Here is a 24,543-nt window from a genome sequence, read left to right on the forward strand (position 1 = left end):
TCGCAGCTGATATCACTTGCAGCATAATTTGAAAGCTAAATCTGAAATCTTTGTCCCACGTGGAGTTGGTGATAGTGCAGCAAAAGTGCCTTAAGTTACTAGTACTTGCACATTCTCCAAGTTTGAGCCCATTTAATTTCTCTCTCTTTCCTGCTCCTATTCTCCAGGAGGTAAGGATGGACCCAATTGACAGGTACCCTTTAGCCAATTTGAGTTTTGATAGTGAGTCAATGGTTGGCGATATCATCGGGAACTATCTAACTACCAAAGATGCGAACAGTAGAAATCGTGAAAAAACACTGAGACAAAAGAGGAATCCGTGTAGGGTGAAGCAAAGGAACATAGTTAGGGGTGTGGGAGTTACTGGAGAGTTCTATCCCCTCTCATCCTTCTAAACTCCAGTGAATACAAGCCCAGACTTTCCGATCTTTCCTCATATGACAGTCCCTCCATCCCTGGGATTAACCTCGTGAACCTACGCTGCACTGCCTCAATAACAAGGACGTCTTTCCTCTAATTAGGAGACCAAAACTGCACACAATACTCCAGATGTGGTCTCACCAGGGCCCTATACAACTGCAGAAGGACTTCTTTGCTCCTGTACTCAAATCCTCTCGGTATGAAAGCCAACATGCCATTAGCTTTCTTCACTGCCTGCTGTACCTGCACGCTTACTTTCAGTGACTGGTGTACAAGGACACCAAGGTCTCTTTGCACTTCCCCTTTATCTAATCTGACACCATTGAGATAACAATCTGCCTCCTTATTTTTGCCGCCAAAGTGGATAACCTCACATTTATCTATATTATACTGCATCTGCCATGCATCTATCTACCCACTCACTCAACCTGTCCAAGTCACTCTGCAACCTCCTAACATCCACTTCGCAGTTCACGTTGCCACCCAGCTTTGTGTCATCCGGATACTTGCTCGTGTTACTTCTACAATAGCACTGGCACAAAATGGTCTCTTCTGGATTTTCTAGCATAGAGTTCAGATTATGGAGCCTCTAGGCACAAATTGGACATGCTTTTCTAGATCCTGCCAATGGAGACAGTTTTATTTTTTCTGTGGTATAATTCCTCATTGTGCTGTACTGCTGCGAATCAGGAGAAGGCTACATCTAAATTTAAGGAAATATCATTTTCTTAATGTTAAGATATTATTAAACAACTTAATAAGATTAAGCCCCCGCCCCCCTGACATCAGTCTGAAGAAGGGTCTCGACCCGAAACGTCACCCATTCCTTCTCTCCTGAGATGCTGCCTGACCTGCTGAGTTACTCCAGCATTTTGTGAATAAATACCTTCGATTTGTACCAGCAGCTGCAGTTATTTTCTTATAATAACATTATGTTATAAACATCTTATTAACATCATCTCATGACTCTAAGTGAGACTCTAAGACTTAGAGTCATGGAACATTGAAATATGCCCCTCGACCGAACCTGTTCATGCCTATCTATGTTAGTCTAACTTCCCAGAGTTTTCACCCAGAGTGTTGTGAATCTGTGGAATTCTCTGTCACAGAAGGCAGTGGAGGCCAATTCACTGGATGTATTCAAGAGAGTTAGTTATAGCTCTTAGGGCTAACGGAATCAAGGGATATGAGGAGAAAGCAGGAATGGGGTACTGGTTTTCGATGATCAGCCATGATCATATTGAATGGCTCGAAGGGCCAAATGGCCTACTCCTGCGCCTATTTTCCATGTTTCAATGACCCATATCTTTCTAAAACATTCCCACCCATTTACCTGTACAAAAGCCCCTTAAATATTCTTACATATTCCTCAACCACTTCCTTTGCAGCACATTCCATATATGTAACACCATCTGTGGAAAATGTTGCCCCTCAACTTCCTATGAAATCTTTCCCCTCCAGTACTTGATTATCCAATTCTGGGAAAAAGACTGCGCATGAATCTCGTGATGTTTGTATACCTCCATAGGGTCACATTTCAACCTCCTACACTCCAAGCAATGGTTCTAACCGACCCAACCTCTTCCGCTAACTCAGTCCCTCAAATCCTGGCAACATCCTCTCTGCACTCTTTCCAGCTTAATGCATTTTAGTTTAGCTTGGTGACCAAAACTGAGCTCAATACTCCAAGTAACGCCTCACCAAGGTCTTGTACAACTGCAACATGCTATCTCAAATCCTATACTGATGATGACCGGAATACCAAAAGCTACCCTCACAACCTGTGCATCTAGAGCTCCAGTTTGTCATATGTGTGAGTATGGTGAGGTGGAAATACAATGAAAAATCTTTTTCGCAGGCGCATAGAGTCAGACAAACATGAAATAAAAGAAATTCTATATAAATTACACAAAATTATAAAAGGAGGTAGTCCATGCAAAAAAGAACGGATATTAGTGCAAAAATATAATTAGAAAAAAAATCAACTCCAGTAGTGCCAGTGGTGAGCCATAGTGTTCTGTTGTCGAGGTATGTTGAGGCTGGTTGAGGAACCTGATAGCTGTGGAAAACCAGCTGTTCCTGAACCTGGTGGTGTGGGACTTCAGGCTGCTGTACCGCCTGCCTCATGTTAGTAGTGAGAAGACCCAAATGGTGGAGATCCTTGATGATAGATGTCACTGCCTTGATACAATGCCTCATGAGGCAATTCCCTCGTGATGGACTGGGCTGAACCCACCTCTCTCTGCAGCCTCTTGCATTTATGTCTGTTGGAATTGTCTGTCAGATGTACCAGTATAGTACATCTGTAGATGTTTGTAGGAGTATTTGGAGACGTTCAGAATCTCTTTAAACTTTGAAGAAAGTGGAGGTGCTGGTGTGCCTTCTTTGTGATTGTGTCTATGTGCTGTCCCCAGGACAGGCCATCTCTCTCCGCCCGACCGCCAATAAAATTGGCATGTGGCAATTCCCCTTTCTGAAGTCGACTGTCGGTTGGTTGGTCTTGTTGACGTTAAGTGAGAGGTTGTTGCCACCACTCAACTAGCTGCTCTATCTCTCCTGAGTGTCAACCACAGTGGTGTCGTTGGTGAATTTATAGATGGCATTGGAGTTATGCTTAGCCACACAGCTATGGATGTATAGAGAATACACCTGGAGGTTATGCATGTAGCCTTGAGGTACCCCTGTGTTGATGAATAGTGAGGAGGCTATCAGTTGCCACTGCCTCTTGCTTCTGATACTGCTGCCCTTGCCATGGATGGAACATCTCTTGGGCTAGTTTCAGATTACTTATCACATTTCCACCTAGTTTAAGCAAACGGGGTAGGACTGAAGCGCAAATAATGTTTCCCCTTGTCTAAACCTAGGGTTCAAAGATAGAAATGATGGAATTCTGTGGAGCATCAAGCCATCCACAGTGACACAAAAGTAGTTGTATCAAGTCTGTGGTTCTCTCTGGAGAGAACTAATACTGGGACTCTGAGCATTCATCTTAGACTGGTGGGTGAAAATAAATTAACTGTTCTGCGCAGACCTTGTGATTTGACAACGTGCAGGTATGCTTAGTACTCAGTGTAAAAGGGTTAATTTGAAAGATTAAATATTTTTCCATTCAAGTAGGGAAAAATTAACTCAGAGCTTTGGAATTCATACAAGCTGTCAGCAAATGATAAATTGCTTCCCTGGCCAGATCTTTATGGTGTCAGGGTTGCTTAATTGAGATTTATTGCTCTGCACAGCACCTAGATACAGCCTTTTAAAAGAAAAGCTTGCTAACAAAAAGCTATCTCATGCTGCATAGGTGAAGCCAGCCATTTTAGTCAGCTGTTACTGTTGACTGTTTTCTATAAGCTGTCCTGCATATAACATTTCCTTTTCAAATTGTTACTAAACTGGTTGGGCAGATTTAATTTTGATGGGGTTAATGAATGTCTGGGGGTTAATGGTGGTAGTTGATGCCTCTGCTTCTCCGTTTCCAGGTATTTCCCGGCCCCGCTCTGACAGCGCTCCTCCTACTCCAGTGAATAGGCTCAGCATGCCACAGGCAAGCAGTACAATGAACACCACACCCCCACACAGCAGAAGGATGCGATCTGTAACCGTTACAAAGGCGACTGTTAAAGCAAGCTCAGTAAGCAGCTGCCATTTTACTTTCTTTAGTTTAATGCCGTCCCCTTTCTTTCGCCACCTCATCCATCAGTAGCAGGTGTTTTGCTGGATTGAACTGCAGGTTCCATCCAGACTTGCCTGCACCTCTCTGGGACACTATCAAAGTTCGTAATGTGAGGATATTTGAACAAACCTGCAGGTGCATGCAAACTCCCAGCACCACAGTGTTCCTTACTATTCCAGCAGCTGACTCCAGAAGTTTACAATAGTACAACGTTGAAAGAAAAAATACATAATTTTTAAAAGACAAGTAATTTTGCAAAGAATAGCAGTAAGGCTAAAGATTGGGGAAAAAAAATAGAAACTTGGCAAAGGATGAATGAAAAAAATGAGAGAAAATTGATTAAGCGAAAACTAGAAATATCAAACAGACTATAATAACTTCAAGTATATAAATAGGAAGAACTTAGCAGTACAGCAGTGCGGCCAGAGTCCCAACTTCAATCCTGACCTCCAGTGTTGTCTGTGTTCACACGTAGTCCATGGGAGCTTCCTTTAGATTTCCATAAGTTATTGGTTACTGTAACTGGCTCCCAATGTTTAGGTGACTGGAACAACCTTGGGAGAACTAGTCTTTAGAGCTGTACAGCCTGGAAACAAGCCCTTCAGGCCAATTTGTCAATGCAGACCAAGATGGCATTCTGAGCGTGTCCCATTTGCCAACATTTTGCCCTTGACCTCTAAACCCTTCCTTTCTAGATATCGGTAGCTTCCTCTGGCAGCTCATTCTAGATATGGATTACCCTCCTAGTGAAAAAAAATCCCTGAGTTCCTTTTAGATGCTCTATTTTGGGGGGGAAATACTGTGAGCTTAAATGTTAGCCATGCCCCTCCTAATTTTGTATACTTTAGTAAATTACCCCTCAGTCTCTGATGCTCCAAAGAAAAATAACCTCCCCTGCACAAAGCCATATTGACTATCCCCAATACTTTGCCAAATGTGACTAAATCCTAACCATTAGATTTCAATGTCATATCATTTGTAACCTGGGGAGCTGGAAAAAGTAAATGGTAGATCTCTAAGTAATGTTGATGAACAGAGGGACCTTGGGTTGAAGGCCACAAAATGCTGGAGTAACTCAGCAGGACAGACAGCATCTCTGGAGAGAAGGAATGGGTGACGTTTCGGGTCAAGACCCTTCTTCAGACTGAAGAAGGCCATTGTTTCATAAAGTGGCAACACAAGGTGGACACAGTGGAAAAGACATATGGCATTCTTGTATACGGTTCTGGTTGCCACACTTTAGGAAAGGTGTGATTGCACTAGAGTGAGTGCAGAGAAGATTCACCAGGGCATTCCCTGGAAAGAAGGACTTTAGTTATGGGGAGTGATTGCCTAGATTGGGCTTGTTTTCCCTGGCGTAAGTTGATAGTTTTATAAATTGTCAAGAGGCATACGTGAGGTGAATGTCACTGAGTATTTGCGTTTAAGGAGAGAGGAAGGAATGTTATGCTATTTGTAACTCATCGCACTACATCACCTTCGAACACCTTCGCTCAGCCCGCCTGAACTTACCTGATTTCCCGGTTGCCGGACACTTTAATTCTCCTTCCTATTCCTGCATAGACCTCTCTGTCCTAGGTCTCCTCCATTGTCAGAGTGAGGGTAAACGCAAATTGGGGGAACAGCATCTCATATTTTGCTTGGGCAGCTTACAGCCCAGTGGTTTGATTTCTCTCACTTCAGGTAGCCCCGGCATTCCCTCTCTCTCTCTCTCTCTCTCTCTCTCTCTCTCTATATATATTCCTCCCCCACCCAAGTCTCACTAGCTTCTCGTTTTCATCCTTCAAACAGCTAACAATGGCCTGTTTCTTTTATCATCGTTACCTTTTAGCATATCTTTCATTCATTGTTCTTTATCTCATAACATCACCGTCTATATCTCTCGTTTTCCTTATCCCTAACCAGTCTGAAGAAGGGTCTCAACCCGAAACATCACCCAGTCCTTCTTTCCAGAGATGCTGAGTTACTCCAGCTTTTTGGCTCTATCTACACTTTATCACGCTCTCACTGCTCCATTATCAACTCGTACCAATAGCATATCATCTTGCAACAGACGTTCCTTTTGTCCTATTTATCCCTCGCCACTATACAAAACAACTATTTTTTTCTTTCCCAAGTCTAATGATGGATCTTTGACCTGGAACATTTATTTTGTTCCTTTTCCTATGAGTGCTGTCTGACCTGAGTGTTTCAACACTTTCTGTTTTTAAGAAAACATAGGGAATGTGGAGGCAGGGGTCTACAGGGAAGTGAGGGATGAAAATTGATGTTTATTTAAATACATGGAGCAAGTATTATTGCAAACTCTAAAGGTTCAGCAGATTTCCATGCAGAAGCACCAGATAAGTGAGAAACATGAGAAAATAAAAATGGGAAGCTAAACATTAGCAAATGTAAAAAATCATATTTAGGGACAGTTACAACCGTCTAATGAGAGGAATTGTCTGAGCTGCCAAAGAGGGATTGAACCATGAGGTCTTTCAACTGAAATTCAAGGCATTTTGGAAGAATCTCCATGTCCCATGGTGGGTACAGATTTGACCTGGCCTTGAATTTGTTTTATAATTCAATTACCTTTACGTATGAGTGTTTCCATGTGTTAGTGTTAACTGCCCCCACACTGTGTGTACATATATATGTGGGGGAGGGGGGGAAAGGGAGGAGGGAAGGGAGGAATGGGGGCGGAAGAGGGAGGGAGGAATGGGAGGGAGGGGTGGGGAGGAGGGCTCTGGACTTTGATCCTTATTGAAAATGTAATTTGTATGAACCCCTATTATTATGTGCATGTTTGCTTTTTTCCATCTTTTCACCATGCTAGGGGAGTACTGCACATCCTCCTAAAGTAACACACCAGACTTCCACCACTTCTCCATTGTCTAGCCCGAACCAAACTAGCTCAGAACCAAGACCTCTGCCTGCTCCGACCCGCCCCAAGGTCAACAGTGTGCTGAATCTCTTTGGTCAGTGGTTGTTCGATGCAGGACTGGTTCACTGCAGACTACACAGTGGCATGAACAGGGATGGCAGTATGACGGGTAAAAATCTTGTACTTCATTCTTGCTTCCTATTGTAAAACATAATGTAATTTAAATATCTTTGACAGTCTGTGTACGCTTAATTTAGTTTACAGTCCAGATTTATTAACCCTAATCTAATTTAACATCAGTGTTTCCTTGATTTTTGTTTATTTCATTTTGCATATTTTTTGCATGTAATTGTCAAATTCATGGCTTTTACCCGGATGCCAGTCTTGTACGTAGTGCCCAGTCTACCTCTCAAAATTCTGAAATTTTAAGTTTAAAAAAAACCAGATGAAAGCTGCTTAAGACTAAAGCTTAAAAAAAACTAATCATCTTAACGATATTATAACTACTGCTGTCCTTTGATTTATTTCCATTTTTATTTCTATTATCTTGCAGCATCTTTTATCCAAATTCTTCTTTCTTATAAATCTTGTAAGTAGGAAAAGTAGATTCTATTTTAATTGCAGTCAGCTGTTTTATGATTTTTGCCATAACCCATTCCTTTTCCTTCTAACTGCTCCAGCTGTTTACTCTAACATCTGCCTCCTGTCCTCGTTGCGCTCTCTGGGGCGATTAACTCATTCAGTATTCTGTGTGTTTCTCTTGGGGGGGAGGAGTGTTGCCATGCCTTGTAATCTGCTCTTCTGCAGGTGCTTGTTTTGATCCCATCATGCTCATTTATCCTGCTATTTTTGTATCATGTCATAAACCTGAGACTGTGCACTAACCATTTTGAATATTTCATATAATTCTCTTTGGTTTCTTCCATTAAGTTCTGTTTTTATAAACTTACAAATCTGCGTTTTGTTTTATATGTATGTCTGCGTAATGCATGACTTGTTTCCTTTTGGCAATGTGGAGATGAAATGGTTGCCTCTCACCAGCAGCTTGTAATCCCTTTAATCTCTTCCTCACCACAGGTATGACAACTCCAGCAGGACTGGATGTCCGTCGGAAGCCCTCCCAGATATCCACTGAAAACATGGTTGCCAATCCGCTCTTTGATGCCAATGAATTTCCAGATAACTATGAGGCAGGCAGGGCAGAGGCCTGTGGAACACTCTGCCGAATCTTCTGCAGTAAGAAAACTGGGGAAGAGATCCTTCCAGTTTACCTATCCAGGTGCTGTTGCTTTTCGTCTATCAAGTTCAGTGCTGTAAATGAAACAAGCAGTCATGATTTAATTGTAATTGTTTTATTTATATCAGCCCTGATTACTATTCTGCTAAGCTGATGGCAGTTTGAGTTCAATTGCCAATGGAAATTAAAATTTAACCTAAACCAGCTGGTTTAAGTTAAAATTTGCACTCCAAATCAGTTTCATGTTTGGACTTCATTGGCACTGTGGGACGGGTAGTTAGTTCAATCACTGCTGAGTGGGTTAAAGGATCACTAAAGTGAATCTCCTTGATCTCAATGTAATGTAGAGAAAGCTGCTTAATGACATTAAAATGAAATTTGGGAGGCAAGCATAAAAGCCAAGTCATGAAAACCCCTTGCCTAGACATTATATGTCACATTTCATGTAGAATGTCAACTTTCCACCTAATGTAACATCTGACTAACGTGAAGGTCCGCGGGATATAACCCTTGCGTAGAGTCGAGGAGCATCTGGAATGGAATGGATGATCGCATCCCGATATAGCTGCGGTTTAATTTTGTTTCCACGATTTAGACAATTCACGATGATAATTAGGAACAAAAAGGGACAAGTTCACATTCAGACTTGTTACCCTGTTGAAAAAAAAATCAAGATTGGTGCCTCCACCAACCTAGCCTTGGCTCCATTACGACTCCAATAGTAACAAAGGCTGTTGATCCTCAACTTTTTCCCAAGTTTCTTGCCACCATTTTAGCAATTAAGATGGGTAAGATCAAGTTTGCATATTCTTGGAGTTCCCAAATTATATCATGCAATTTGTGGCTAACTTGGATTTTCGCACAAGTAAACTTGAATAGGTTGCACAAAAGTACATAACTCTGTTTCCTCTGTTATCAAAAGTAAAACTCTGAGTGTAAGCTTTTAAAGTAGGGGAACAATTGATGCAGGCTCTAGATGAGAAATGTTAATTATGCCTTTGCCTCCATAGATGCTGTTCCACCTGCTGAGTTCCTCCAGTAACTCTTGTTTTCCTCATATTTGTAAACAGTTGTGTAGTGAAGTCAGCTGTTAATTTTTTGACTAATGACCATGGTCGTAATAATTTCATCCCTGGTTATTGATGAAAATGCACAAATGTACATCACCTTGTGCAAAAAACAGTAATTTGTTATTGCAGCATAAAACAAGTTCCTCACGGTCTTTAAATTCTGGGTTTGACACTCTGAGTGCAGATTAGGGACAGGTAAAACCTGGCTAATTCCAATTCTGTGTAGTTTTGTGTCGCAGGTAGAGAGAGCAGGAAAGCTATCATATTTCTAGATTTGCAAGCTTGAATTTCTGGGAAGGAAGGACAGATGTACTCTCTTCTGGATTTAAAAAATCCATAGCGATAAATGAGTCAATATTTTAAGAGAACAATAAGTGGTAAAATAACAACAAAACAATTTAAATTTATGGGTAAAATTAAATAGTAATTAAATGGGATGGATTTGATAACTCTGGTTCTCAGTTTTATTGTTAAATGCCATGAAAGTGAACGGCTGCTGGTGTTCTCACTCCAGGTTCTACATGGTGCTGATCCAGGGTCTTCAGATAAATGACTTCATCTGCCGCCCAGTTGTGGCCAGTATCATCCTGAACTCACCGGCTTTATTTTGCTCCGATCTGAAGGGCATAGATGTTCTGGTTCCTTATTTCATTTCTGCACTGGAAACAATTTTGCCGGACCGGTGAGTTGATTCATTGTTCTTAAAGCACCACTATTTGACAGTTTTATTTTCTGTAATTGATTCCAAAGGCACTAGACACCTTGCGGGACCTTGACCAACCAAGAGTTATAAATGTGCACGCATTTGACCAGGAGGGGTATCACAACAATTCTTCATTAATTTTTTTATACACCTGTACCTCACTCAAAAGACAGTCTCATAACAGGAAGCCTGCCTAAACCTACCCAATTTCCAGGTTGCTGGACACTATAATTCTCCATCCCCTTCCTACACAGACCTTTCTGTCCTAGGTCTCCTCCATTGTCAGAGTGAGGCTAAACGCAAATTGGAGGAACAACTTCTCATATTTTGCTTGGGCAGCTTACAGCCCAGTGGTATGAATATTGATTTCTCTCACTTCAGGTAGCCCCGGCATTCCCTCTCTCTCTATGTCTCCCCCATCCAAGTCTCACTAGCTTCTTGTTTTCACCCTACAAACAGCTGACAATGGCCTTTTTCCATTATCATCATTACTTTTTTGCATATCTTTTATTCATTGTTCTTTGTCTCTCCACATCATCATCTATATCTCTCGTTTCCCTTATCCCTAACCAATCTGAAGAAGGGTCTCGACCCGAAAAGTCACCCTTCCTTCTCTTTGGAGATGCTGCCTGTCCCGCTGAGTTACTCCAGCTTTTTGTGTCAATGTTCAGTTTAAACCAGCATCTGCAGTTCCTTCCTACATAACTGTACAAGATGTTGGTGAGGTCACATTTGGAGTAATTTGTTCACTTCTGGTCACCTTGCTGTAGGAAGTTGGCATTAAGCTGGAAAAGGTGCAAAAACAATTCACAAAATGCTGGATTCTGAGGAAGGGTCTCGACCCGAAACGTCACCCATTCCTTCTCCTGAGATGCTGCCTGACCTGCTGAGTTACTCCAGCATTTTGTGAATACATACCTTCGATTTGTACCAGCATCTGCAGTTATTTTCTTACAAAAACAATTCACCAGCATGTTTCCTATTGAGGGGTGTTTGGATAGATCGTTTTGTTTTTCTTGGAGCAGAGGGGGTCCTAATGGTGGTGTACAAAGTTATGAAGAGCATAGATAGGGTAGGTAGTGAGAAACCTCTCCCCTTAGTAGATATGTCTATGACCAGAGGGCTTAGGTTTAAGGAATTGGAGATTTGAGGAAGATTTTTTTTTCACCCAGAGAAATTTGGAATGCATTTCCTGAGAAGATTAAGGCATATTCACAATATTTAAACAGCATTTTGAAGATCACGTGAAACCCAATGGCATAAAGATTGCAGGGAAAGTATTGGGAACTGGGAATAGTATAGATGGGTAATTGATGGCTGACATGAGCATAATGAGTCAAAGTGCCTGTTTCTGTGCTATGTGACTCAAAATCAGTAATGTGTACCCCAAAAAGACATGGGACGGACATTGTGGAACTACAATGTCAAAAAGTTCTTATTTCTAGTATTCTGAGCTTGCATCCTGTATATTGCAAAGTTTTGACACACAGCAAAGATTAATAGGAGAGGCAGATTTTAACAGGGAGTAGTCTGGTAAAATGAGCAGACAAATAGCAGCTAAAATTGAATACATTGAGGCGAGGCATTTTTGTTGGAAGGATGAGGGGAAACTAAACTAAATTTGTACAATCTTAGTGTGAGACCAAAAAGGCCTGGGGATGAACACACACGTGTTAAGGTGCTGATTAGCCATGATGGACCAGTCTTGAGAAGGCATATGGCCTACTCTGCTCCCGATTCACATCTCTTTTCTGTTTTTCCCTTCACGATCCCCCCCTCCTCCTCCTTGCCCTTTCCTTTTCCTGGAATAATTACTTGTGGGCAGTACAAAAAATAACAAGTCTCAATGTAAGATGTCGAGGTTAAGAATAATCATCTCTGTTAACCTTCCACCAGCAGTCAATTCATAAGCCATCTTTGTCTTTGGAATGAAAACATGCTTTGCTTTACTCCACCTTGTTCTTCGAAACTTACTGCACCTGCATCTTCAGTTTCATGTCCTCTTTGTAGTCTGTTTTTCAATCTGGGAGGGCTTCTGGATTTTCCTGCAATGAGACTGAGGTTTGTAAAATAAGGAATTTGATCAATGAATTGTAAAAGTGTGGCTATTTTTCACTATCTCTTTTGCAGAGAACTGTCAAAATTTAAAGCGTATGTGAATCCCACTGAACTCCGGAGAGCCTCAATCCACATTCTGCTGTCAATGTTGCCGCTCCCCCATCACTTTGGGACAGTTAAAGCAGAGGTACAGTTTAAATGTTCTGACATCCACTCAATATTACAGCAATGAAGAAAATGTCTACAGGAACATAGTTATTACTTGGCAGTGTATGTTTGATTGGATAGTCTTTGTTTTTTGTTTGAATAATGTCTGGAATTTGGATTGTGTGCATTCATGTAGGTGATTACAGAACGCTAGAGGAAGAAAGATCACACCAAGCTGGATTCCAGTTTTTGTACCAATTTGTTCAGACTAAGAAGGCAGCAGATTTGATGCTTTTCTAATTCATTTGCAAGTTTTATTCATCTGAGATATGGATATTGTTGGCAAGGCAGGCATTTGGAACATGCTGCGCAGACCTCCAGCCTCTCACCTTCCTCATAACTGCATTGGATACTGTCCCCCTGCTAATCAAGCTAAAACCATCCTGAGTAGCACTCGCAAACCAGCCCACCAGGATATTGGTCCCCCTCCAGCTTACATGCAACCCATCCGTCGGACAGATTACCTCTGTCCCAGAAAGGAAGCCAATGATCCAAAAATTTGAATCCCTGTCCCCTGCACCAACTCCTTTTTGTCCTGTCTTCCTATTCCTAACCTCACTAGCATGTGGCACTGGGAGTAATCAGGAAATTACTACCCTTAAGGGCTTGCTTTTTAAACTTTTGCCAAACTCCCTATATTCACTTTGCAGAATGTCATCTCTTTTTCTACCTATGTCATTTGTGTTAATGTGGACAACTGCTTCTGGCTGCTCACCCTCCCCCTTGAGAATGTTGTGCAGCTGCTCCAAGACATGGATCCTGGCACCTGGGAAGCAACTCGCCCTCCTGGAGGGCCATTTGCAGCCACAGAATCTCCTGTCTGCTCTTAACTAACGAGTGTCCATCACTATAGCCCGGTCTCACTCACCTTTCCTGTTCTGTCTTGTGCCACAGACCTGACAACTGCTGCTGCTCTCGCTTGAACGTTATCTCACCAAACATAAGAATATATTTCTTTTTGAGGGGAATGGCCACAGGGGATTCCTGCACTCACTGCCTGCGCCCTTCTGGTAGTCATGAATGAATTGAATTGAATTTATTTGTCATTCAAAACAAGTTTGAACGAAATTTAGTTACCATGCAGTCACAACACTAAAAAAGCAACAAAAACACACAACTACATAATTCAACACAAGCATCCATCACAGTGACTCTCCTCCAGGCACCTCCACACTGTGATGGAAGGTAAAAAAGAAAATCTGATCTCCTTGCGGTTCGGCAATCAAAACTGCTGAGTCGAGCCGATCGAGGCTCCCGACTCTGAAGCCCCCGCTGGGCGATGGAAGATCCCGTGGCCGATTTTAAGCCGCGCCGGACGATGAAAAGTCCTGTGAACAATCGAGGCTCCTGATTGTCATGCATCCACATTGTTACTCCCAATCACCATACTTAGTTCCTCGAGCCAAAGCCTCAATACTTATCCTCAAAAGAGTGGTTCCTCGAGCCAAAGCCTCAATACTTATCCTCAAAAGAGCACCTCACCTCAAAAAACAACCACTCCTAAACTGATCGCTCCTCTAGGACCCACCTTCCCTTCATGCACGACTTGGAGCAGACACCCCTGGATGCTACAGCTACACTTTGCATCTCCCCTTCTGCTGCCCCTCTCAGCTGCACATTCACTGCTGGTATATGCATTATCCTCATTTCCTTCATCAATACTCACTGTTATTTCATCAATAGCATTCTGTCAACTTCTGAGGCACAATTTTTAATAACTCCAAGCTAGGTTTTGTAATAAATCCACATTTGTCTCTGTGACTGCTAGATATGTCTCTGTTACTGTTAGAATACACTCCACCATGAACAAGAAACTAATGGTCCATAGTTATTGGGTTTATTCTTAATCCTTTTTAAACGAGGTTGTAATATTGGCGATAGACGTAAAGTGCAGGTCAGGCAGCATCTCTGGAGAACAGGAATAGGTGACACTTCAGGTTGAGACCCTTTTTCAGACTGAAGTCTGAAGTGAGTCTGAAGAAGGATTTCGACCCGAAACGTCATCTGTTCCTTTTCACCAGAGATTCTGCCTGTCCTGCTGAGTTACTCCAGCATTTTGTATCTATCTTCAATGTAAACCAGCATCTGCAGTTCCTTCCTACACATTATAATATTGGCAATTTTCCACCCTTCATGCATTTCTCCTGAATCAAAGTGTATTTGGAAGATGGTCTCTGCTTCTGTGGAAATTGGTAGCAAGTCATGGAAAATGGTGGAAATTGAAAGGATTGGGGGGGGGGGGGGGGGGAAAGATTGTTCACACAGACATTGTGCACATTTCTAAGCCGTGTCCACCTATGTTGTTTTTTACTTTCTAGGTTCTTTTGGAAGGAAAGTTCAGCAGTGAGGAATCCTCGGCACATGACAAACCCGTTACCTTCCTGTCATTGAAGCTGAGGCTGGTCAATGTGTTAATTGGTGCCCTACAGACTGAAACAGACCCCAACAACACACAGATGATTCTAGGTTGGCATGGACTCTGTCTTTTACATAATTGACTCGCGGTTGCCAATATTTTGGTTAGTCAACAATGAAATGTTTTCCTTTTAGGTGCCATGTTAAATATCGTTCAAGATTCTGCTCTTCTGGAAGCAATTGGTTCTCAGACAGAGCTGGTAAGCAACCATTGTGGTACATGTTTTAATTCAATGAATGAGAACCTTTCTACACGCGTTGAACAATTGACCACAATACATCTCCTTTGGACAGTCCGTTTTTCAGTACTCCACAGTTCAGTTGTGCAGCTCTCTGACCAAAGCTGTAGGCGTTCCTTCATCCTGCCCTATCTTTTCACAGAATGTTGGTGATAACACTCACGTGTCACTCAAGAGTCACAGTCGAAACAGCAGTGGCATCAGTATGACCAGTACTGGCAGTTCTGAGGCCACAACACCGGATAGTGAAAGACCGGCACAGGCCCTGCTGCGGGATTATGGTGAGAAACACCTGGCGTTGAATGCACATCTTGTAGATATTTGTTTTAGGTTTAAAAAAGAGCTAACTACTGACGTTGAAGATGATGATGACCTTAGATGATTATTGGAACCCAAATGCTGCAAGTAGTGTCTGGTAGTAGATCCAATCTTCAATAACTCTCCACTAGCATTTGAAGTGTCATTGGTGAGTGATCTAACTGTTGCATGAGTGAGGCACTCAGTATTTTATGGTAAAAGTCTTGTTATTTGACGAGAGCACCCCAACCCATGTCTCCTGTCCTTGAATTGAAATCATGTTGACGATTGGATTGACCGATACCAGATAAAGCTCCCAAAACTGCTAATTTTATAGAACATAAAACTGAACTTTATTCCTGAACCACATGACTGCGTGGGTTTTCTCCGAGATCTTCGGTATCCTCCCGCACTCCAAAGACGTATAGGTTTGTAGATTAATTGGCTTGGTGTAAGTGTAAATTGTCCCTAGTAGTAGGATAGTGTTAATGTGCGGGGATCACTGGTCGGTGCGGTCAAGGTGGGCCGAAGGGCCTGTTTCCGCGTTGTATCTCTAAACTCTAAAACCAAAACTGCAGGTAACTGCAGGCAGCATCTGTGGAAAGGACAACAGAATTAAAGTTGAGGCCTTAGCTGTTTTGTTTTAACGAGACAAAACAGATTTCTGCTTTTATAGTACTTAACACAGTGGCATATTAACGTGCGGCACGGTGGCGCAGCGTAGAGCTGCTGCCTTACAGCGCCAGAGACCCAGGTTCAATCCTAATTAAGGCTGCTTGTCCATACAAAGTTTGTATGTTCTCCCCGTGACTTGTGTTGGTTTTCTCTAAGATCTCCAGTTTCCTCCCACGCTCCAATGACGCACAGGTTTGTAGGTTAATTGGCTTGGTACAAATGTAAAATTGTCCCTAGTGTGCGTAGGATAGGGTAGTGTTAATGTGTAGGGTAGATTAGTGTTAATGTACGAGGATCGTTGGTCAATGCGGACTCAGTGGGCCGAAGGGCCTGTTTCCGCCTGTATCTAAACTAAACTAACATAAAGTACGTAACAATCTTTTCTATAAAGTCAATTTTGTACAGGGTATACAAGGTATAATAGCAAACTTTTAACAGCAAAGGTACTCCAGTATTATTGCTGTATCCAGGACACCCTGGTTTCACTGCAGCCTTGCTATTAATGAAGCCTGATATCACGTGGCTATCAGGGTGGGTGTCAAGAGGAGCTTTGGAAGAGTTACGGGTAAATTAGCATTGTCGCTAAGGGTGGTGTGAATTCTAAGCGATCACTTCATTTGCTTTTCTGAAATTTGTTTAACTCACTTATAGGCGATCAAAAATGTGGATTTTTTTAATGTAGAAAGTCAGCTGGGCTGATTGAATGCAAAGACTTTGAAATACTTAATTTGTTTGTAGTTGTTAATAGCATTGTCCTGCAAACGGCTCGACTGACTGACTTTAGGTCGTCCCCTAACAATTCGGCTTGACTACTCGGCTTGACATTGAAATGCATGCAAGCGCATATTGCATAGAATTCCTCTTGCAATGGCTTTGTAGTCAAAAATATTACAATCTAAAAGACATGTAAAATAGTAATGAATGCCAATTACAATATATTGTAGAGTTTAGCATCCCAATGTTCTTGGCCTTGTACTTCTGTTTGGAGTCACTCATTAAGATGACTTTACTTTTGGAGCCAGAATCCATTCCACATCAGGGATTTGATTATTTTTGTGGGTTCTGAGGGATCTTGCACAGAATTTTCTGCATAAAGGTAGTGAGATTATTGCAATTAGTAGCATTGCTTGTGTTTGATTGTAAGGTTTCATGCCGTTGACCACAGAGTGGAGGTGTTAACCTGGGGATTACTGTTAGTAAATTGCTGCAAATTAGTTTAATATGGGATTGCAAATATGTTGATTCAACAATGATTAACCTCCATTATGAGTGTTCATTTGCTTTTACAGTTCTGAGAATGTGATAAATAATCATCATAATTTCATGCCTTACTTTAAAGAGTGCAAAAATGTTGTCACTTCCCTAAATGCTATGTTAATTTTGACAAAGTACAGTACTGTTTTATCTCGGAGGAAAATCATGCTGCTCAAAGCTTGGTGAGATTTTATTTAAATTTGCAACAAATCCTGTAAAGCAATATAGGGATTGTGAATAGTCTTAAGAAGCGGTTCCTAACTTGAGTCTTGGACCATGTGTAACGTTGCTCCACACCTCCTTAAACTCCAGCAAGAAACCTTCTGGACTGGGAAGTTTGTTTTCCTTAAATGCTATTATCTTGCTTATTGGGTGAGTCAGATTCAGCTTCCTCAGTGGGTTCAGCTGCTTCCAATGTAAACGCTGAGGCAAAGTAATCACTCCACAACTCCACTATTTCCTTATTTTTCTTTGCAATTTCATCATTATTCATTTCTAATGGATCCACATTTCCGCTGATTATCCTTTCTCACTGCCCCTCTCCTAAAACAGCTGTAGATTTTCATATAGCTTTCAAATTCTGTTTAACAGAAGCAAGTGCAATGACAAACATTAATAGGAAATTGGTGTGTGTCAGCAGGCTCGGGAGTTAAACGTGGCAGGGCAGGAGACCTCTGCATTTTGGCCGAAATATTGATGTCCAGTCAGTTTGGGGCTAGCAAGAACAAGATATTGTAATAAGATGGCTGAATGATATGTGATAATGTTATAGGACAGAAATAACTTGCATTTGGAAACATTTGGTTTAGTCGACTTGCTTATCAAAGTTCAAGCCATCTTACTTTCTAACTCTTCCAGATCAAGAAAACTGTGGAATATAGACACAAAAAGCTGGAGTAACTCAGCAGGTCAGATAGCATCTCTGGAGAAAAGGAATAGGTGATGTTTTAGGTTGAGACCCTTCTGTTCCTTCTATTCCTTTAGTCTAGAGATGCTGTCTGATCGTCTGAGTTACTCCAGCTTTTTGTGTCTATCTTCGGTTTTAACCAGCATCTGCAGTTCCTTCCTTAACAAACTGGAATATGTTCAGTCAGATGGAATGAGAAAGCTACAATTTCTGGAATTTAATTGATGAGACTTTAAATGATCAGCCATGATCATATTGAATGGCGGTGCAGGCTCGAAGGGCCGAATGGCCTACTCCTGCGCATATTTTCTATGTTTTCTATTTTCTATAATTTGCAAATGTATTTCATTAGCTAAGCTTTAGGTTCAATATTGCTGAATATTCATTCAAGTGTTGACTATTTAAAATATTAAGCATTAATCAAATCTGGGAATTCAAGATTGGTGTAGGGTTGAAGCTATAGGTGGAGATAAATTATCCCTCTTAGGGGAAGCCAAGGAAAATATCAGGAGGCAAATCATTGCAAAAGATGGAAAAACATCTAAAGTTACTTTCACACTACAAAACAGGTGGAATCAACTGAAACAGATGAGTAAGTTTGGTGAGGAATGGTTGCAGAGCTAAAACAGATAACTAGAGGGAAGGCACAGAAAGTTGTGATCAAATTGAATTGCGGAACAGGATGACCTCCTTGAGTTCTCGAGTTCCTAAATAAGTCTAAACCATTTTATTGCCTTAGTTCCAGTTGCTTTAAAGAAGATATGGAAAAAATGTTGGAATCTCCCAGGCTGGCTCCACTGCTCTGTTGGGTTTTGTGTTGAATGTTAATGTGAAAATGTAGCATAGGGTAAACTGTAACATTAGAGCAATGGAATATGTTGAACAGTCTGCTGCAGGTTGAATTTTCTAATCTCAAAAACAAAATGCTGGCAATACCCAAGGTGTCCCTGAGTGACTTTAGGAGCACTGGTAATGGTGAGTTAATCAGCAGCCCTCGTTTCCCCGCTTGGCTGCATCTCCCAATCAATTTGGCTCTGATTGTTTCATTTGTCGGCCAACAACCAATAAATAGTGATATTAAAATTTTCATCTGTGTCAAGCATCTCCACCTGGAATCTCAGCTTTGCCCACTTACCTCATTTGTTTTCCCCAAATGTTCACATCTGTGCTGTTTCTCTCGTTCCTTGTTCTGTGTGCAGTTCTCTGAATTGTTTTCATTGTCTCTAACCCTATTCCACCCTTAAACTAAACAGTGACCGTGGTACATGTCTCACAGGACCAAGGTTTGAACTAGGATGTTGAAAACAAAACAAAAGCCATTGATTCACATCAAATCCAAAAAGTTAAATAGACTCACTGGGGCCTGGGTCACAGAAATATCGTTGTTGTCTTAAACTAAATTGATTTAGCTTGTACCACAAAATAAACTACAATTTGTTTTATGCATTTATGAAGACACTGACGGAGGCTATTCTGCCAATCAGCTCCCAGGGGAGCAGTTCTCTGCCCAGCAATTGTCCTTTTACTTAATCTTAGCATTAACCTACACTGAGGGGTAATTTGCAAAATCTAATTAGCCTAACTGAGGGAAAATGGGAGTACCTGGCCAAGAAGAGAACATCCAGGCTCTGTGCAGGCAACACCGAGGTTGGGAGTGAGCCCGGACCCCTGCAGCTCTGAGGCAGCAGCACCCACTGGAGTACCAGCCTGCATCCCTGGGAGACCCATGCACGTCCACTGTTAGTGAAACTCTCCTCAGCAGAAATGTTGGGGGCAAAGACATGTGAATGGAACAGATGAAAGCAGAATCTTCACTCTTCACACACACCCCACCCCCACCCTTCCTTTCCACCTTATCTGTACTGTAATTCAACTTTACAGCAAGAATATTTACTGGAAATACAAAGTTTGTTTTGGTTGGGATCCATAACAAGTTTACTCCCGTTTCCTCCAGTGTCCCTTACTCCCCCCCCCTATTGTCACACTGGCTGTTTTGGTTTATAATGTGCTTTGCGTAAAGTGTACTAAAAAGATGTGTGTCTGATAATGTGAGCAGTCTTGTGACTGCTGATCCTCCTGTTAAATATTTCCTGTGACCAGTTTTAAGATGCCTATTGTACAATGTTTGTAAAAAGTGTTGCTGTGTTGCATGTTAATTTTGTTCTTTTTTTTTGTATGTCTCCCTTCCCAATAGGTGGTACAGGTATTTTTGTGTCATGAAATCTATTCATCCTCCATTCAAATTTTTGCATAAATTGTGTTTATCACCATACATGTATTAAATTTGTTTTTACGGGGCAAAAGGTACAGCATAAACTTCAAATAATTTGTATTTAATTGGCACTCATTAAGTTGGTATCCTTTATTATTTTGTAGTGCTTGCTACTTTTGAATGTAAAATGTTTCACCACCAGTCACATTCCTGCCTTATTCGGGGTGATTGGCCTTCATTATAACCTGTAGTTTGAACCATATCCTTTTTATTTTGCTTTTGCACTTCCTCCCATTTCACCTTAACCCACATACATGTTGATTGGAGCAATGAGCTTGGAACACTTTTTTACACCCAAGTTAAATTTAAATCTAGACAAAAGAAAACACAATCACATTACCTCAGTTTTGTGGAAATAAAATGAAAGTTTAATCACTTCTTTGCAATCCGGAACCACAAATGAAATACTGGCTCATTATACCACTTCCCGGTAATATTGCCTCACCTCTCCTTATTGCACAAGAACCAAAGATTATTGTAACTGTTCTTCAGTAAAACTTTTTCTTGATAAAATGGTATGGTGCTAAATGCATAATCAGTTAATTGAATTTCAGATTGGTTCTGGGGCTCTCATCTCTCTTAATAGTCTATTGCTGACTTTTTGCACAACTGAAAGGCTGTTCAGTTAAAACTGCATGACCTCGGGTGTCTCAATATAGATGCCAGGACACGATAGCTCAAGGCATTGAATTTGAAAACAAATGTTGTTGGTGGAACCTAGTGCAGGCCACTCTTTGGTGGGCAGCTCACTTGCTCTAGTTGCCTCTGTACTGGGAGAGGAAAGATCTGATCCAGTTTCCACACCTGATGTACCCACAAGCACAAAGTGTAAGCTGAAGAATTGGTATGGGGTGTCTGTAGCTTTGCCAGCATTCTGCTCTCTGCAACTGGCTACAAGGGACAGAAAATAAATGTCGGCATTTTTTTTTCCCTTGCAGTGAAGATGAACTCCCCAACAATAAAAATACTTGCACGTTGTCTATGTTGAATCCACCTGAGACAGTGTCTTGAGCAGATGGTCACCTCTGTTTGAACTCTTAACACAAAACCATTAATATAGGAATGGCATTAACATCAACTGCATCCTGTGGCATCAGAAACACGACTGCTGTGGAACTGTTTGCTACCTTGCTCCGTTTTAGAACATGAATCCTTGAACCCCCAACCAAGCCTGCAGCAACCTGCTGCAATAACATATAACATATAACAACTACAGCATGGAAACAGGCCTGTCCGGCCCTACCAGTCCACGCCGACCATTCTCCCTGACCTAGTCTCATCTACCTGCACTCAGACCATAACCCTCCAATCCCCTCCTAGCCATATACCTATCCAATTTACTCTTAAATAATAAAATCGAGCCAGCCTCCACCACTTCCACCGGAAGCCCATTCCATACAGCCACAACCCTCTGAGTAAAGAAGTTCCCCCTCATGTTACCCCTAAACCTTTGTCCCTCAATTCTGAAGCTATGTCCCCTTGTTGGAATCTTCCCCACTCTCAAAGGGAAAAGCCTACCCACGTCAACTCTGTCCGTCCCTCTCAAAATTTTAAAAACCTCTATCAAGTCCCCCCTCAACCTTCTACGCTCCAAAGAATAAAGACCCAACCTGTTCAACCTCTCTCTGTAGCCTAAGTGCTGAAACCCAGGCAACATTCTAGTAAATCTCCTCTGTACCCTCTCCATTTTGTCGACATCCTTCCTATAATTTGGCGACCAGAACTGCACACCATACTCCAGATTTGGCCTCACCAATGCCCTGTACAATTTCAACATTACATCCCAACTTCTATACTCGATGCTCTGATTTATAAAGGCAAGCATACCAAACGCCTTCTTCACCACCCTATCCACATGAGATTCCACCTTCAGGGAACAATGCACAGTTATTCCCAGATCCCTCTGTTCCACTGCATTCCTCAATTCCCTACCATTTACCCTGTACGTCCTATTTTGATTTGTCCTACCAAAATGCAGCACCTCACACTTATCAGCATTAAACTCCATCTGCCATCTTTCAGCCCACCCTTCCAAAAGGCCCAAGTCTCTCTGTAGACTTTGAAAATCTACCTCACTATCAACTACTCCACCTATCTTAGTATCATCTGCATATTTACTAATCCAATTTGCCACACCATCATCCAGATCATTAATGTAAATGACAAACAACAGTGGACCCAACACAGATCCTTGGGGCACTCCACTAGACACTGGCCTCCAACCTGACATACAATTGTCAACCGTTACCCTCTGGTATCTCCCATTCAGCCATTGTTGAATCCATCTTGCAACCTCACTATTAATACCCAACGATTTAACCTTCTTAATCAACCTTCCATGTGGAACCTTTGTCAAATGCCTTACTGAAGTCCAAAAGACAACATCCTCAGCCTTGCCCTTATCAATTTCCCTGGTAACCTCTTCAAAAAATTCAAGAAGATTAGTCAAACATGACCTTCCAGGCACAAATCCATGTTGACTGTTTCTAATCAGGCCTTGATTATCCAAATAATTATATATATTGTCCCTAAGTATCTTTTCCATTAATTTTCCCACCACAGACGTCAAACTAATAGGTCTATAATTGCTAGGTTTACTTTTAGAACCTTTTTTAAACAAAGGCACAACATGCGCAATGCGCCAATCTTCCGGCACCATCCCTGTTTCTAATGACGTTTGAAATATTTCCGTCATAGCCCCTGCTATTTCTGCACTAACTTCCCTCAATGTCCTAGGGAATATCCTATCAGGACCTGGAGACTTATCCACTTTTATATTCTTCAAAAGTGTCCGTACCTCCTCTTCTTTAATCCTCCTAATTTCCATCACTACTCTACTTGTTTCGCTTACCTCACATAATTCAATATCCTTCTCCTCGGTAAATACCGAAGAAAAGAAATTGTTTAATATCTCCCCCATTTCTTCCGGCTCAGCACATAGCTGTCCACTCTGACTCTCTAATGGACCAATTTTATCCCTCACTATCCTTTTGCTATTGACATATCTGTAGAACCCCTTGGGGTTTACTTTTACATTACTTGCCAAAGCAGCCTAGTATCTTTTTTTCGCTTTTCTAATTTCCTTTTTAAGATTCCTTTTACATTCTTTATATTCCTCAAGAACCTCATTTACTCCCTGCCGCTTATATTTATTGTATATCTCCCTCTTTTTCCGAACCAAGTGTCCAATTTCCCTGGAAAACCATGGCTCTTTCAAATTATTATTCTTTCCTTTCCACCGAACAGGACATAAAGACTCTGTACTCTCAAAATTTCACCTTTAAATATCCTCCATTTCTCTATTATATCCTTTTCATAAAACAACAATTTCCATTTCACTCCTTTTAAATCCTTTCTCATCTCCTCAAAATTAGCCTTTCTCCAATCCAAAATCTCAACCCTTGGTCCAGATTTGACCTTCTCCATAATGATATTGAAACTAATGGCATTATGATCACTAGACCCAAAGTGCTCCTCAACACATACCTCCGTCACCTGACCCATCTCATTTCCTAACAGGAGGTCCAACACTGCCCCTTCTCTGGTAGGCACCTCTACGTATTGCTGCAAAAAACTATCCTGCACACATTTTACAAACTCCAAACCATCCAGCCCTTTAACAGAATGTGATTCCCAGTCTATATACGGAAAATTGAAATCACCCACAATCACCACTCTGTGCTTACTACTAATATCTGCTATCTCCTTACATATTTGCTCTTCCAATTCTCGTTCCCTATTTGGCGGTCTATAATACACCCCTATAAGTGTTGCTAAACCTTTCTCATTTCTGAGTTCCACCCAAACAGCCTCCTTAATCGAGCCTTCTAGTCTGTCCTGCCAAAGCACTGCTGTGATATCCTCCCTGACAAGCAATGCAACACCCCCACCTCTTGCCCCTCCGATTCTATCACATCTGAAACAATGAAATCCTGGAATATTTAATTGCCAATCGCAACCCTCCTGCAACCATGTTTCACTGATCGCCACAACATCATACTTCCAGATGTCAATCCAGGCTCTAAGCTCATCCACCTTTCTTACAATGCTCCTAGCATTAAAATATACACATTTAAGGGACCCATCATTTCTTATTCTCAGTTTATTTCTTTTCCCTTCTTTCTCTCCTACATATTGGGTCTGAGTGTTTCCCTTTTCTGCCTCCTGCCTCACACACTGCCTATTAGCTATCTGTGTTTGAGTCCCTCCCCCCAACCGTACTAGTTTAAAGTCTCCGCAGTTATTTTAGCAAA

At 41.6% G+C, this 24,543-nt stretch overlaps 1 protein-coding gene across 7 annotated transcripts in view; it reads left to right on the plus strand.

The window, feature by feature from the left end:
- The window catches only part of ralgapb (Ral GTPase activating protein non-catalytic subunit beta), a 93,554-nt gene that overhangs the window by 24,909 nt on the left and 44,102 nt on the right, over positions 1-24,543 (plus strand). For 5 of the 7 annotated variants that reach the window (XM_078418571.1, XM_078418576.1, XM_078418570.1 and 2 more), the window contains exons 8-16: positions 3,897-4,048; positions 6,909-7,125; positions 7,510-7,545; positions 8,034-8,235; positions 9,778-9,945; positions 12,097-12,211; positions 14,550-14,697; positions 14,782-14,846; positions 15,028-15,166. In XM_078418571.1, coding sequence (XP_078274697.1) covers positions 3,897-4,048; positions 6,909-7,125; positions 7,510-7,545; positions 8,034-8,235; positions 9,778-9,945; positions 12,097-12,211; positions 14,550-14,697; positions 14,782-14,846; positions 15,028-15,166 — 1,242 coding nt within the window. The remainder of the gene's footprint in view (positions 1-3,896; positions 4,049-6,908; positions 7,126-7,509; positions 7,546-8,033; positions 8,236-9,777; positions 9,946-12,096; positions 12,212-14,549; positions 14,698-14,781; positions 14,847-15,027; positions 15,167-24,543) is intronic. The other 2 variants (XM_078418574.1, XM_078418573.1) reach the window with 1 other exon arrangement.

This window comes from Rhinoraja longicauda, chromosome 22 (assembly GCF_053455715.1).
Source record: "Rhinoraja longicauda isolate Sanriku21f chromosome 22, sRhiLon1.1, whole genome shotgun sequence".
Classification (NCBI taxonomy): Eukaryota; Metazoa; Chordata; class Chondrichthyes; order Rajiformes; family Arhynchobatidae; genus Rhinoraja; species Rhinoraja longicauda.